This window comes from Lepidochelys olivacea, assembly GCF_965140295.1.
Source record: "Lepidochelys olivacea isolate rLepOli2 genome assembly, chromosome: 1".
NCBI classification, from domain to species: Eukaryota; Metazoa; Chordata; order Testudines; family Cheloniidae; genus Lepidochelys; species Lepidochelys olivacea.
The window spans coordinates 120,730,164-120,747,070 of record NC_140411.1 but is presented as its reverse complement, the minus strand read 5'-3'; the positions used below and the strand labels follow the sequence as shown (position 1 = coordinate 120,747,070).

The 16,907-nt window shown below is 38.4% G+C and overlaps 1 protein-coding gene across 5 annotated transcripts in view; it reads right to left on the bottom strand.

Annotated features, from left to right (window-relative positions):
• REV1 (REV1 DNA directed polymerase) overlaps positions 1–16,907 on the bottom strand; it is a 95,590-nt gene that overhangs the window by 63,236 nt on the left and 15,447 nt on the right. For 3 of the 5 annotated variants that reach the window (XM_084616759.1, XM_084616760.1, XM_084616756.1), the window contains 5 exons: positions 14,589–14,658; positions 13,089–13,224; positions 9,186–9,354; positions 3,765–3,917; positions 872–1,593 (listed from right to left, as the gene is read on the bottom strand). In XM_084616759.1, the coding sequence (XP_084472885.1) occupies positions 872–1,593; positions 3,765–3,917; positions 9,186–9,354; positions 13,089–13,224; positions 14,589–14,645 (1,237 nt within the window). In that variant the 5' untranslated portion in view covers positions 14,646–14,658. Of the gene's footprint in view, positions 1–871; positions 1,594–3,764; positions 3,918–9,185; positions 9,355–13,088; positions 13,225–14,588; positions 14,659–16,907 lie in introns of those variants that run through there. The other 2 variants (XM_084616758.1, XM_084616757.1) reach the window with 1 other exon arrangement.

Here is a 16,907-nt window from a genome sequence, read left to right as displayed (position 1 = left end):
GTTTTTAAGGCCCTGTTTTCAAACATTTAATCATTTTATCTCATCTATCACCTGTCTTTTTATTTTTTTTAAAGAAAAGTATTGCTCAATATTATACAATTAGGGAAAACAAAGGAATACATAATGACAGTTTGATACCTTAAAGAAATAAAAATCTCTACTAGAAGTAATGGTCTGCCTTTCATCCTTAGTTAATTAGGAAGAATAGTTCTGCATGTTCAAGGAGATATTGCTAAAGATATAAGATGAAAAATAATATTTAGGCTACTACTATACTTTAAATATTTAAGTTCTGGTCATTTTGTTCTTTACATGAATAACTTCAGTATGGCATCTGCATGCACTGCAGCACACTTACAGAGCCAATTTTTGTTCTAGACCAGATGAAGAAGGGTCACAAAGATCCAAGAGCACGTAGCAGTCTTGCTAAAAAATTCTCATTTCGATTATAGATCATTTCCAACTGCTACTCAACTTAGAAATCTTCAGTATGAACTGTAAGAAGTAGCGAGTTAGATTTTCAAAGAAAAATGTAAGACCAAATACCTCCTTTGTTTGTATAGATAAAAGTGTTTATCCTCAAGAACCCAAAATAGCTTGGCAATCTCTGGAAGAATTAATTAATAATTCTACAGAAAAGAATTGTATTTACAACTGAATTTCATATTAAGTCACAATTTGCTTTTAAAATTAAAAAATGAAGAAGGCCCTTCAGACGTTCATTTATCAAAATCACATAAGTAGCTATTTCATATAACCTCATAACCTTCTGAATATAGAAAGCTCACATGTTTAATCTTGATCAGCTGCCTATCATAAGACTGAAGAAATAGAGAATCTTTTTAAGTAAAACCGTCAAACAAGTATCTACCTGTGTCAGCTATCATAAGTGCAGGCCTGCCCACTTTCAATTTTTTTAACTTTTCCCTTCCCGGAAAGACACCATTGTTTTTTCTCTGCAGGGTATTGACAAATTCTGTCAATTCACACTTCCATGTAGATATGTGATGCAGTCTTGAACGAGAGTAAAAGTCAGAAATAAAACTGCAGTCTAAAGGTTTGGACAATGATGAGGGAGTGGCCTTGCTATGAGTAGGTACTGAAGAAGTGCTTTTTGTGCTTAAAGGCCCCTGAACAGTGGAGTGGTGAGCACCATTTATTTTAGTATTACTGTGCAAAGATGAAGATGAGAATGAATTACTCGTAGTCCTATGTGGGTTCTTTAAAAGATCTGTGTTTTTGTTGCTTTCCTGCAACTGCTGCATAGTGCAGTCTCTAAAGTCAATGATGCCTTTTTCAGTCTTCCCCTTCTCTGGCACAGAGCCTGGAGATAACCTGCTTGCAACTCTATTGCCATAGGGCATCACGCAATCCTGTGTCTGTAAGGCACTGGTAGAATTATGAGCATGTCCATTAAAAATGGCAGTGCTGTCTCTGTGATGCTGAATTCCATTTTGTTTCCTCCCAGAAAAGACCTGCTCCAGCTCCATAAAGCCTAAATCTTCACTTTCTTCTTTCTCTTCCTCACTCCAGCTACTGATGCCATTGGCTTTGATCTCATTTTCAGTCTCATACTTTTTTATTACGCAATTTCTAGAACAGACAAGAAAATGTTATTTAATAACCTTACAAAAAACAAAGATACAGTTCATCAAGAAATAATTTTAAGTGTTTACATATACATATACAAATAACATAGATAATTTAGGGATTCTGAATGCTCACATGCAAACTCCTGCTAGGTTATTAGAGGTAGATGATTATATGACTTTATTACTAAGTTTGAACTATGATCTTTTACCATAAAAAGTCAGTATTTTCGGTACAAAAAGCTTTTGTAGATTCGCTATATTATTATTAATATAAGAGTTAAAGGTCACTCCTGCATTAATCATGCTCTCTCATTAGTAAGGCAACTTTCTCTGGATTTACAGTAAGCTATATTTGACGAAAAACCATGAGCAACACAGTAATTTGGATTTTTTTTTTTTTTGGAATCATAACCATACCTTGGACAGCACTAATAATGTAAGATTGCTGGAAGGGAATATCTTCCATTTTATCCCAAAGATGCAATTTTTACACTCTTTGTATAATAGAAAATGTTAATTGCAAAGATCAAAAACTTATTTCTCCTTTTTGGAGGAAGATTTAGGATAGTTTGTTGAAATCCATCTGGTTTTCTCCTAGCTAAAACTTGTTCCAGATCTATAAACTCAAAATAGTCACAGCTTTTGGAGATTTGTTTTCTTTAAGAAAAACTGTTTGCATGTTATGTATGTATAAAAATAAACAGTAAGTGTTGTCCAGTATATTAGCTGTTTACTTCTTCCTTGATATCGTGAAGACAAAACTTTTACCTCAAAGAGTAATACTATAATAATACCAGTGAATATAAGTGTGATTAAAATTAGACTTTTCAAGAGTTAAGTGGATTCTTGGTCTATAGAAAAACCTAAATACTCCCACAGAAAGCCATTTTAACAAACATTCAAAAGGTGACTGGTAATTAGCTATTTGACATGCAAGTAAAACCAGAAAGCTAATTAGCTGTGATAACAATTCTTCTAAGATTACTGCAATTATAAACTACATTAAACATATCAACAATATTTTGGAATAGCTATGTGTTTGGGAAGCTGTTTCCCAGTGGCACTGACTTAATATAGTCATAGTATACAGTAAGTTTTAAAATTCAGAATGGTTATGTTAGATACTTATGAAAGCCTGGATATTCTTTTCATCCCAAAATTATTACGAACGTAATATTAAACTAGGGTTTAGGTTACTATAATATCACCTACAGATGAATGTAAGCAAAAAAGAAATGTTTCGCATGTACATACAGTAGGAGCTCTTTCATCTGTCACCACTTAATCCTCCTTCAGCACCGCTATGCAGGATTAGATCTACAATCTACTAAAACAAGTATTAACTGACTTTTTTATGTGACATAGAGGAACATAAACTACCATTCTGAATCTGATCTGGGGCCCATCTAATCCAATATCCTGTCTCAGACTATAGCCAATACCAGATGTGTCAGAGAATTCTGCGAGAGACATTAAAAATGGGCAACTGTGGAATAACCTGTCCATAGGGGGAAATTTTTTCCTAACCCCACTCACTCCCAAATCAGTTAGAGACTGACTTGTATCTACAAGTGGTAGGGTTTATTCCCCTTCCAATTTTGTTCTTTATATTTTTTAAATCCTTTGTAATATATTTCATTTTCCTTATCCATATAAATGTCCACCCTTTGAGTTTTGCTAAATTCTCAGACGGAAAAATGTCCACAGGCTAGTTATGCACTGCAACATTTTGAACTTATTTTTTTCAGCTATATTCATTTATACTTGCTCCAAAACCTTTACCAAAAGAATAATTATCTCAATTTATTATTCTTTTTAAACCAAAGACCTAATTTCAGTATCACTGGTCAGATTCTCTTAATGTGTGCAACACACACTGTTTCCATAGAGCTGTGTGCTATACGCATTGCGTCCTACAGTAGAAACATTATGGAAAAGTGTGGTTCAGGGGTCAAGGCACTGGACTCAAAAAGAGGATAACTATGGGACCCTAGACGACTTATTTCATATCTCTATGCCTCTGATTTTCCATCTGTAAAATGTGGATGACACCACCTCTTTTGTAAAATGCTTTGATAAGTGATATAATGCTATATAAGTATTATCATTTTAAACTGATTACAGCCGACCGATCAACAGCTTTGTCAGTATTAACAGACTGAAAACACTTACACCCTGTTGTTGAGCTCTTTAGCTATATTGCTAGGACCTGGCATAGGATCTTCAGGTTTGCATATGGTACTGAAGTTGAGACCTTTCTGAACACTTGACTGCTTCGTGTAAAGCTGATATGGAATATATGAGAGGAGATGTCCAGCTTTTATGCTGAAACAGAAAAGAAGCGAAAGTTTATCACTCAAGGCTTTCAGAAAAATATGTAAACTAACATTATCTTAGTTATAATAGGCTAATACTTTGATCATTACAATCTGCTGTCTTGCTATACGTGGTTTTGTCTGCAGTCCTTTAACTGTCCATATATTTCAGTTGTGTTATCTGAACCTTTAAAGAGTTGATGTATTGCACCTAAATGGGAAAAATTGTTTTAAATTTTAAAAAAAGTAAGAAGTGCAAGCTATGAAATGAGGATAGAATAAGTAGGATTACAAAAAAATTGATAAATACTTTACACACTCTGAACTGCTAAAAAGAATTTTAATGATTGTTCAAGAAATCTAGAAAGTAAGCATATAAGATGTGAAAGTCACTTTTTTTTATTTGAAGTATAATAGACCAAAATTAAGCACACTTACAATAACTGCTGTACAACTATAGCCAAAAAGGTGCAACAAATATTGATTCATCAGATTTAATCAAAAAAAGCAAGTAGCTTTAAAAGGGGTCAGAACATAAATTTTAGTTTATTGGTCTGATGGACATCAGTACTTCAGTTCCAAATTCTGGACTTTAGGTACTGCATATTCACAATATAATAGAAATGTTATCAATTAATTGTCTCAGATCAATGCTGTGCTGGGAAATCCATTTAACTCTGAACACTGTAACAGACAGATGCACTCCAGAAAAAAAAAAACAAAAAAACAAAAAACATAAAATCAGAGATGAGCATTTCACTAGGATCTGATTCAACTTTAAAGGGTTCCCTCAGCTTCTGCAATTCTACAGGCTCAACTGTCCCATCCTGTAAGGGAATATACTGGTAGGGAAGAGGAGAAAGCCTCCAGAGGTTCTTCTCATGAAGATTTGACATTGATCATTCCAGTTCCATGCTTCTGGTATGCCCTGTCTCTAACCCAATTGCACTGTTAGGCCTTGGAGAAGCTGGTAGCTTCCTCAGGAGCCCTTCTCCTTTAAAGTGGGATCCTGACAACAAAAACCCACCCAGAATGAGATTTTTATCTTTCCTTCCTGATCTCTTTTCGTGGTGGTGAAGGAGATGATGTGCTCCCTTCCTAACCACTACCCCCCACCCTGACCATAGGAAGAGATCTCCATACTGCACTTTGGAACAGAGGTGTTGCTGATGTGGAAGTCCTTTTTACCCCAGGGAGGGGTGAGATACATATGAGAATCAAGTAATCAGACTAGATTCAGAGCTTTTAAAGAGAGGACACACAGAGAGAGATGATTTATCAAAACTATTTATTAACACCTCAATACTTTTTTCTCCATGATATATTTCCTAACTAGCTGAGACTTGTACTCGATTAAGGAACTTGGCAGGGGAAAAAGTCTCTATTGGCTGTCATGTTACAATTAGGGAAGAATGTAAAGGGAGATCATGTTACCCAATTAGAGAAACAAACTAGTTAGCATTTTTAGAGAGAACTGGGAAGGTTTCTAGGGAAAGATGTAATCAAAGCAGCTACAATAGAGAAAGTCCCTGAAACACATGAATTAAATACATTTTGATATATTTATACCACTTAAATGATATTCCTTTATGAATACTGTGAATTAAATGACATTTCAAACCTTTCAGGTATAAAAAATGTTGGTGCAGCAACCAAGCATTTATACTCCTGAAGTATGAAAATTTTTTCATATCATCACATGAACCTGAATAACCCAAAGTGACAGTCACAAAATTATCCTGTCAACTTTGAATACAAACACAGTACTTAATACTGGTATTTTCTATGCTGAGATTTTAGCCATTGGTGTAGCTGCATCAGTCACACACCTATCATTAACACTATTATACTGCATTAACCGCTAAAATCCCAGTGTAGACAAGGCCCCAATGGGTATGTCTAGACTGGCATAAGTCTCAGAGCCCTTGTCTATAGACCTGGTCTCATACTATTGCGGTAAAAACAGCTGCATAGATGCTTGGGGTTGGGCTGAAGCTCAAAGGTCTACACAGATGTTTTTAAAGCCCTAAAGCGAGTCCAAGTCTATAAACCCAGGACCTGAAACTCTCTACCACAAGTTTTAAAATGCAGTCTAGACAGACATGCCAATGACCTCCTGGAGTAATGAATTCCATAGGCTGATTATATGCTTCATAAAACAGTATTTCCTTTTATTATTTCCAAATCAAACTTACAAAATTGCCATGAAAATGTATTGGCCTAGGGACAACATCTATTATCCCACCCTTTATTATTGGGGAATAAAGTGTCTTTTTATTAACTCATGGGGGAGAGGGGAAGGGAACAAACCGTACCTAGCTCTGGGGAAGAGAGGACCAGAATTTTGTGAGGCTATTCAATCCTTTTATTTCCAGTTTCTCCTCCTCCTTGTATTATAGAACGAGATTTAAAAAAAACATAGGACACGTTGTCAATTTCCACTGTGTCCCTAGTAAATATGAATACTGCAATTCCTCTCTAACTTCTCACTTCCAGATGAAATCTCAACTTTTACAATCTATTTTCATATTTAAAACCACTAATCATTTTTGTATCACCATATTCAGGATCTTTATAACCTCTGCTACATCTTTCTTTTGAGATGTTCTCCAGTTTTTCAGACGATGTACCATTAATTTTGTAAAACAAAATTTGTATTACAATACAACATCTATTTCAATGTGCTGAAACATCCTATTTCCTTCAACTGCTGCAATGTTTTGATAACTTCAGCTTGTGTATTGCTTTAAATTTATACCTGATATATTTCATCTGCAATGATGCTCCTCAATTCCTGTGTGTGTTAAAATCTACCTAGAATGTGTCACAACCCCCTGAAGATTTTACTAATCTAAACAATTAAGTTATCAAACTTCAGTTTTCTACTTACTTTCTCTGCCAATTAAGATTCTGATCTTTCAAGGTGCTGCATTCTCAATTCACACTGGAGTCACTAGGTGCCTCAAAGGATCAAGCCGTAATATATTAACAGTCTCAACACTTAATTTCAATGTACTATTAATTGGTCTTTACTATAAAGAACTGTTCATGTTGACTTTTTTTTTTAAACACACAACTTAACCAATTTTTAAGCTCGCCATAATATTTCCTTTATCCCATCATTATTTTCTAAGTGTTTCTCATGAGAAGTCTTATTAAAAGCGGTAGAAAAGCCAAGTATATTATGTCCTTCTAGTCAGTATTTTCCATTTCATTACATTTTCCAAAGAACTAATATGTTGGAGAGACATAATATCTCTTAAAGAACTTGAACTGGTTTGACTACACCAGCTTATATTTATTCTAGTATTTTACTTTATGCTTAATTACAAAATAGGAGCAGAGGTTCCCCCTGGAAATTAGGTGAATCTCACCAGACTAATTTCTGGAATCTCTTGACAACATTTTTAAAGACATGTATCATGTTGGCAAATTTCCAACCTTTAAAAAGATGTGGTTAGAATCTCTCTTCTTAGGGGTCTTCACTATTTCCTTTAGAATGATCAGGTTGAATTAGGTTTAGGATTAACTCTGCTTACATCAGATCTTGGAGGCTCTGATCCAAACTGTGAGAGAACACTCACTGATATGTAGATTTGAAGACCAGAAGGGACTATTAGATTACCCAGCCTGACCTGTATATCAAAGGCCATTAAAGTTCATCCAGTTACCCCTGTATTTAAGCCTCATTACTTATTTGACTAAAGCATATTTTCCAGAAAGGCATTCTGTCTTGAAAATAGCAAGAGGTGGAAATGGTAGTTTATTCCACTGGTTAAATCACCCTCACCTGTTCCAAATTAACTACTTATTTCTAATTTGAATTGGTCTCTCTTCACCTTGCAGCCAATAGCTCTTGTTATGACTTTCTCTGCTCTCAGATTAAAGACCACTCCTGCACCCAGTATTTTCTCCTCCATGAAGGTGCCTATACATTAATCAAGTCATCTCTCAATCTTTTTGACAAGATAAACAGACTGAGCTCCTTCTCCAGCCCTTGAATAATTTTTGTGTGCTTTTCTGCATCCTCTCCAATTTTTCAACATACTTTTAAAAATGTGGACACCATAAACAGGGGAAGAGAGGGAAGGGAAGGAACAGGCTTGTCGGTCTGCTGGCCAGAAAATCTCCTGTTAATCTGTTGCCTCCCATCATCCTGTTGAGGGGGAGTCCTGAATCTATAGTCCTCCCAAGAAGTGAGAACATACAGTGAGAACTTCTTGCATAAAACAGGAACTACACAGGACTGAGCTCCCTTCCAGTTGGCATAATATCCAGGGGATTGGGGCTAGCCTCCTAATAGCTAAAGGAAGGCAGAAACAAAGATGGGGGAGGGGGCAAGTAGGCAGAAATAATGAAGCTGGAAGAAGGCGTAGGGCAGTAAAGCAAAATTAGAGTGTTTGGGTGTCCCTTCCACTTTCATCCACTGCACTGCCTGTTCCTCCCTGACTCCCAAGCCAGCGGATAATAGGGAGTGAGGAACCCCTTCCCTACGTTGCATGGGGTCCAAGGAAGATATATGGGACACCGCATTGGGGTTCTTCACTCCCCAGGACTACCTCCTCCATCTCTGAACCCTGACAAGCTTTAATGGGCACTTCAGTGTTCAACAAGCCTATAAGGCATGTCAGCCCAGATGAGCCTGACACACCATCGTACAGGCAGCAGTTGATTAAAAAACCTACTAAGGCTCATGGGTGGCACATCAGGGAGAGGGAACTTTCAGTCCTTATGAGTAAGGCTGCGACTCTTTCATGGAAGTCACGGATTCCGTGACTTTCCAGGACCTCCGTGACTTTGGTAGCTGCAGTGGCTGGTGTGGCTGACCTCAGGGCCGCCCAAGCAGCTGGGGCGGCCCTAGGGCCAGCGGCACCGGCTGCTGCTCCATCGGCCCCAGGCAACTGGTCCCAGGCGCTGCCTCTGAGCAGTGGTCCGGGACCGGCGGTAGCAAGGCCCCATGCCTCCCCCTACCTGGAGTGGTTGGGCCCCGGACTAGAGTGGTGGCAGCAGGGCCACAGGCCACCCCAAATCTGGAAATATTCAAGATTTTTTTTCAAAAATTGCAATTTTTCTAGTGTGTGGTCTGATCAAATAAAAAACAAATTGGATTGTAATAAAAATACAATACTCAATTAAAAATAAAACCATAAATCAATCCTAATACCTTTCAGAACGTAGTTTTTCTAGACATTTTCTTTTTTTAAAGGGAGAAGCCACTCACACTGAAGTGAACCAAATGCAAAATGAAACAGTCAGATCACTATCCTTCTAATTTTACCTTTCTATGATCCATTCTGGTCGAACCACCTTTTCCCCTTTCAGTTCTTTTATTTTGGCATTTGGAAGATTTGTGGCAATGATGTGCGTTGTTTTAGCTCTGGAATAGTACACATGGTATTGGCCACCATGCAACATTATTAACCTCCTTAATTCATCAGCTGAAGGATCTGTAAAATTAACAAAAATCCAACTGTAAAAGTATTCCTGCATGAGAACACTTATGGAACCATGGAAACTCAGAAATCTAAAACCATGGTTGATTACAATGCAAAGCAACGTTTTTCTGAAAATCCACTAATTTCTTGAGAGACTTAAGCCATTTCTTCAAAATACAAGTAAACAAAGCCACCGAAGTTTAGGTAAATTGTCGTTTCTGGAAAGACTGCTTCAAAAACAAAGATTTCATGATCAGGTTAATTTTAAAATGTTAAACAAGGCCCATTTTAAACAAGCATCAACACACAACAAAATCAGATGAATTTCGTCCACATCTTTTGATTGGTATTTTCCCATATGCATTTAATGAAATGCTGTATACAGCCTTGATGGAAAGCAGTTTATTCCTAGGAAGTAAGGAAAATTACTTGCTTATAACTCTTTTTGATATTATCACAGGATTCCTAATTTTGAGATTTCAAGCTCAGGTGGAAAACTCTCTCAAGCTCTTCAGCTTTTGGCTCTCTGAAATAGTAGTAGTTGAGGAAAAGCCCACTCTTTTCTTACATGCACTGACCAACTGCCAATACGTCAGTTCCAGTTAGAACCTGCCCAGTCAATTCCTGAATTGTATAGAAAGAAAGGGATTCCCTAAAAATTAAAAACCAATCATAAAAAACATAACATTTCAGAAATTAAAAGTAAAATTTTTCATGTGTGTAAAACAATAATTATTCTTAAGGAACAGTCAAAAATAAAAGGCTACTACCTCAAAAACATTTTAAAAACCCAAACTGAAACTTCTGAGTTGTAAGGGGAAGGGAGAGGAAGTCTACCTGAAGATATCTTAAAAGAAGAAGAATTATAGGTAATTTTTCCAATCTTTAAAGCAGTGGTTCTCAAGCCAGGGGGTACATCAACTCATCTAGATATTTGTCTAGTTTTACAACAGGCTATATAAAAAGCACTACCAAAGTCAGTACAAACTAAAATTTCATACGACTTGTTTCTACTGCTCTATATACTATACACTGAAATGAAAGTACAATATTTATATTCCAATTGATTTATTATGTAATTGTATGGTAAAAATGAGAAAGTAAGCAATTTTTCAGTAATAGCGTGCTATGACACTTTTGGATTTTTATGTCTGATTTTGTAAGCAAGTAGGTTTTAATAGAGGTGTAACTTAGGAGTATGCAAGACAAATCAGACTCCTGAAAGGGATACAGTTGCCTGGAAAGGTTGAGACCACCGTTTTAAAGAAAACACACACAAAATATTTCAACTAATTGGCCCCATCTACACTAAAAATTGAACCAGTGAGAGTGTACTAAGTGCCAGTGGTGCAGCATGGCCATGCCAGCCATGTTACTTTGATTTTCATTTCTGTTTCAGTTTTGCCTTGTGTAGACACTAGTGCTGCTCACCACTGCAGTTGTACTGTTGAATGGGTACCTATCCCATAATCCCCTGTACAGCTCCCTGAAACAGTGGCTTCTGGAAGATTTCAAAAAGGCTTCTGGATTTCTCTGTGGAACCCAGGAGAAATGTGTGCCTAATTCCTGTATATGAATCTTACAACCCTATTCCCCACAACACATTTACTAACCTAATCACAGACCATTTTATTTTAATAGCCCCTTAAAAGCAACATCTCTCTCTTATTCCTCCTTATTCAATTCATAAGCCACATTGTCTCAGCCATGATGCACTGAAGAGCCCACCCCATCCACCAAAATGTAAATCTGATCATCATACCCCAAGTATCTGCTACCTGACAGTGTGACTGGGATACAGTTTGGAAATGCAAAGTTAGGATTATCCTGGGTGCAGAATTAAAAGCTCTTTAAACACTATATAAACATATTGGATTTCCAGATCCCTAAATTCAATTTCAATAATAATTCACATGATAGATGGAAAAACATTTACTGCCAATTATCACAGAATCATAGAAATGAAGGACCGGAAATGACCTCGAGGGTCATCTAGCCACTCCCACTGCGCTGAGGTAGGACCAAGTAAACCTGGACTATCCCTGACAGGTATTTGTTTAATCTGTTTTGAAAAACCTCCAATGACAGGAATTCTACAACCTCCCTTGTAACCTGTTCCACTCCTTAACTAGTCTTACAGTTAGAAAGTGTTTCCTAATATCTAACCTTGCCGCAGATTGAGCTGATTACATCTTTTCCTACCTTCAGTGGACATGGAGAACAACGGATCACAATTATCTTTATAGCAGCCTTTAACATATTTGAAGACTTATTGAATTCCCCCTCTGTCTTCTTTTCTCAAGACTAAATATGCCCTATTTTTTTAACCCTTCGTAGGCCAGGGGTGGGCAAACTATGGCCCAGGGGCCACATCCAGCCCTTCAGATGTTTTAATCCAGTCCTCGAGCTCCTGCTAGGGAACGGGGTCCAGCGTTTGCCCCACTCTATGCGTGCTGTGGCTCCGCATGGCTCCCGGAAGCAAAGGCATATCCCTGCTTCGCCTACTACATATAGGGGCAGCCAGGGAGCTCCGCATGTTGCCCCTGTCCTTCCCATTGGCTGGGAACCATGGCCAATGGGAGCTGCAGGGGCAGCACCTGTGGATGGGGCAGCATGCAGAGCCCCCTGGCCGCACCTCCCGTAGGAGCCAGAGAAGGGACATGCTGCTGCTTCCAGGAGCTGCTTGAGGTAAGTACCGCCCGGAGCCTGCACCCCAGACCCCGTCCCGCACCCCAATCCCCAGACCTGATCCCCCTCCCACCCTCTGAACCCCTCGGTTCCAGCCCAGAGCATCCTCCTGCACCCCCAACCCCTCATCCCTAGCCCCACCCCAGAGCCCCCACCCTCCCCACACACCCCAATGGGCTGCCCCAGCCCAGAGCCCCCTCCCGCACTCTGAACTCCTCATTTCTGGCCCCACCCCAGAACATGCACCCCCAGCTAGAGCCCTCACCCCCTCCCACATCCCAACCCCCAGTTTCGTGAGCATTCATGGCCTGCCATACAATTTCCATATCCAAATGTGGCCCTCGGGCCAAAAAGTTTGCCCATCCCTGTCATAGGCCCTGTTTTTAAACCTTTTATCATTTTTCTTGCTCTCTTCTGGACTCTCTCCAATTCATCTTGCTTAATAACAATGTCAATACATATAATTAAATGGTGAAAAAATGCTTACATTTGGAACTGAAAAATAAAAACAGATGCCAATATGGAATGTTTCAGTAGCCATTCTGATTTGATGGCTGATGGATATCAATTTAAAGCATCTTTCTTTCTTAAGTAGAGAAAATTATTAGCCCTAAAACGACTAATCAAGTTTCAGTTTTTTAAATTAAGCTTTCTGACTTGAGTGAAAAGACCCATCCAACTTAAGATTTCATTGGGAGTGTTCTGGTAACTCAAACTGTAAGACCAAATTCTGCCGAACTTAGGAAAAAACTCCAGTCTGAGACCCAAGCTTGTAAAAAAGTTTCAAGTGGAACAATATTTTTTGTCACATTATGACTAGTTGAAGAAAATGATTTTGTATAGAAAGCCACCTGAGCCTTAACCATAATGTTCCAAGGAACATTTTACAATCATAACTAAAATTTTATTTATACTACTGCAGATTCTTATTCAGCTATACCTATTTAAGGCCTGATTCTCATTTACAATAAGGCTCCTTTACACCTCACCAGCAGTTAAGAGAGGCATTAGTATAAATGAGGATCACTTAATGTTTTGGAGAAAAATGAAAACCTCACCTGTAAAGCCATTGACATAGATGGCAACTCCACTAAAGATATTGGATGATGAAGTTCCATCCTTCTGATGCTGTATAGCCGCATCTGACTGGAATTGATCCTCCAGTTTCTGGACCTTTGCAGACATGTATCCTCCCTAGAATTTAAATAAAAGAGAAGTTTAAACATGAACCAAAGCAATGACGATTTTCACTTTCTGATGCCTAGCTACAAAACAGTCAGTCAGTTTCAACAAAACTGACAACTCAATCAGATATTCCCTCCTGAAAATAGTTGGTATAAATTTGGTTTTCCCTCCTGAAATACATTTTGGATGAACTGCAAAATTCATATGCGGTTTTTCCAAACCATGAGTAATACATTTAATCCAAACTCCTGCTGATTAAACAGTTGCACCATGCTAGCAACGTGGCAAGGCTCTTCATTTACTCACCCGGGTGGCAGGTGTTAGAATCCCACACAGAATGACTTTAGGTCTGCAGACCTGCTGTGAAGGTGTGGCTTGTTACCTCTACTCTGGCTGTAAAGGACATAGGAGTGGCTCTCTAAGGAAGAATGATCTAATTCAGAAGAAATTCTGGAGAAACCCTAGGGAAAGTCAAACTCAGGTAGGAAGCTTAGGCTGGGGTTTATGTTTTCTTATTGTTTGAGTTAGTAATATGTCAAATGAAAATTGTCAAATATGTCAAAGTCAAATGAAAATTAATAAAGCCACAGAGCGTGAGTCTGGATGATAATTCATGATCTATGTGCTCTAAGGATAGGGCAAAGACTCAAACGCATTAACCTTCAGAGATTCCAAGGCCAGAAGGGGCCATTGTGATCATCTAGTCTGACCTCCTGTAAATACAGGCCATAGAATTTTCCTGAAATAATTCATGAATTCTTTCTTCCTAAATGTACATGACACATGGTGGTGTGGTATACACTTATTTAAATTTGGGTGCCTTTGTTATCACATGTCCAACTGTAAAGGATTTAGATGAAGAGGAAAACTGTAACTTCAAATCTCTCAAAAATGGACCTATCATATAATCTCCCCAATGGCAAAAAAGCTTCTATTCCTACTTTGCAGGGCTAAAAAATATCGAATGGTCCATTTTTGGTGTAAAGTCAATCTATTATTTTTTCCAAGGGGAGGGGTGGAAAGAAAAGAGTGGAGAAAACATTAATTCTTTCAGTAGTAGGTTGTTCTTTTGTTTTTAAACTGGAGACTGCTGAAAGTTGCTCAAGAGTTTGGAATGTTAAAATAAGACCCAATGAATATGGACTAGTAAATAAGTGCAATTTATTGGATGCCTTTGCTGAACACCTCTGAAAGTCAGGACGTGTTTTTTGGAATGATTTGGAATGACAGTCTCTTTCAAGTGGAGAAAATACATGTGTGTGTGTGTTGAGGCCCTTTACACATTAAATTTTTTTTAAAAAAAATCAAAAAAGCATCAAGAATATTGCATTTATTTACCCTTTCAATAAAAAGCCTTTTGGTTTTAAACATACCCATATCCCCCAGCCATCGTCATTACTGGCTCGTTTCCTCCATCCACCCCGCCTCATAGTGAAGCTTCTGCTTAGGAAACAAAAAACAAAGGGTTGGTTGGTTGGTTTTTTAGCAGCATCTCCAATTCCACTTCGGTGATGGCATGCAAACAGACTGTCTTCTTCAATAACATACTCATGCATGTAATCAGAAGCTAAAATAAATGTAGCAGTTGCAAATTCAATCCTAAGAAAAGTGAAATGTAAAACAACCCTTTATTTAGGAGCTGTGAGATGCTTACCAAAATTAGTCCTCAGGGTGCCTGCTACGTCCTGCACTAAATATAGTATTTTCCTCTTGCTACTACAACACAGCATTACAGTGTTAAGTATCTACAATAATTTACTAGACTTTTATTGTCCAACATACACCTTATATAGCACACCACTTCTAAGCGGTTTAAACAGGATTGCTACTATCCATGAACAATATTGCCAGTCAGCGATAATTATTTTTCGTATTTGATATCTAGTGCATCTTGGGATGCAGGTTCAATTTTCATGGTATCAGGCACTGGTTAATTACACTAGTGGATTTACATCTAATCTCAAAGGCTGTTGATGCTTTTATGTAAAAACCAAAAAAGAACAAAAGTCACTTTTTGCTTAATGGAGTGCCTCTTGGTTAAAATGACAGTTGATTTACCCCCAGGTTTGTTCAGAAAAATCAATTTACAAACTAAGACCAAAATGTCCCTTTCTGTGAACAGCTTAATACTGGCATCTGAGCTATGCATAGCAATACGTCCAGGTATAGGAGGAGACAGAAATAGTGGTGAGGAGAGGGAATGTATTGGACTATGGCTCCTAAAAACACTGCATCCAAATAATCCACATTCACTAAAGCACTGATATTGATTCTGAAATATTGACGATTAGTGTGGTGTGATTGCCGGGTCACTACCTAGAATATCACATCTGAGATTCTCTCAACCCATAAAGTGACTTTGCCTCTTAGGGAATATGCCCGTACCCCTGGAGAGGTTAAATAGAACCAAATTTTGACTTCATACTTGAATATGGTGCAGTCTTGCAGAAATATTTTAAGTTACGCTGATCACCTGGTTCTTGAGAACATAAAAGGGTTTTCTATTAGATTGCGTGCCCATTAGTGGCCTGCAGGGAGAATGCCAGACCCCTAAAAGGCCTAATGGTAACCAACACCTTCCTGAAAAAACTCCAACTCCCATGAAGTAGTAAAAAGCTGCGAGCAATCTTGTGCTCAGATACACTAGTGGTGGGTATTTTAGGTAGGTTCTTTTTGTACATAACGTTCCTATATATCAGCAAGGTGGAGACTAACCTTATTGACATGGTCTCATAAACCAGGGATTCTATTTCATGAGCTGACCCTTTAGAACAACTTTTCTGAAGTCTTGTGACACACTAGACTTTTGACTCAAGAGATGGGAAGGTAATCTTCTACCAAAGGCCAGCAGGTCAGAGTACTACTACAATCAGGGGCAATAAAAATCAGACTTATTTTGTCTACTTTTAGTTTCATCAGGACAAGTGATCAGAAAGACAGGTATACATTAGGTGAACTCAAGAGATGGGGAACATGATGTCTGTCACACAAAAGCCCTCCTTTTCCTGGATTGGCATTACTGATTGCTGCAGATCTGCAAGCATTGAGATAAGCGGTCATCAGAAAACTTCAGATACATTTCCAACTTCCCTGGCAGATGGGACTCAGCCACTTCACTTGAAGTCTGAACGCAGGCTAGGCAAGTGGTATTTCAATGATTATCAGATGTGTTGTGCCCAGCTTGTTCATTTGACATCAGTGCTGTGGTCTTCAGGTTACAAGTGATTAACAATCTTCCCATTTGCAGCTCAAGGAGTTTGATGAGGAACCAAGATCTCTGGGATGAGAAAGAATCCCCATCCAGTCTTGCACTTCTGGCAATGACAGCTCGCCCAAGAATCCAGCAAAGGCATGCACCCCCTGGAGAAATTCACTGGGCTTCCTCCAGCAGCGCTGGACTGCTAGAGCTAAGGTAATCTTTCCCTGCACACAGAATCTACTGAGCCAGAAAACTAGGTGAAGGAAGGGATGTACATGTTTACTGGTTCAAAGGATCAGAGCTATGAAAGATGACATGATGCTCATTACACAGAAGATCAGCTGGAATGGATGTGTATTTGACTTCCTAATCTGAGCTGCTACAAGAAATGCTTTATCAAGCTTCTCCTGGAAGGGGTGGGGCGGGAGGAGAAGACTCTAGGGCTTGAAGACTGATCATGGGTGGACATATTTCAGAGAGGGGGTTAATTTCC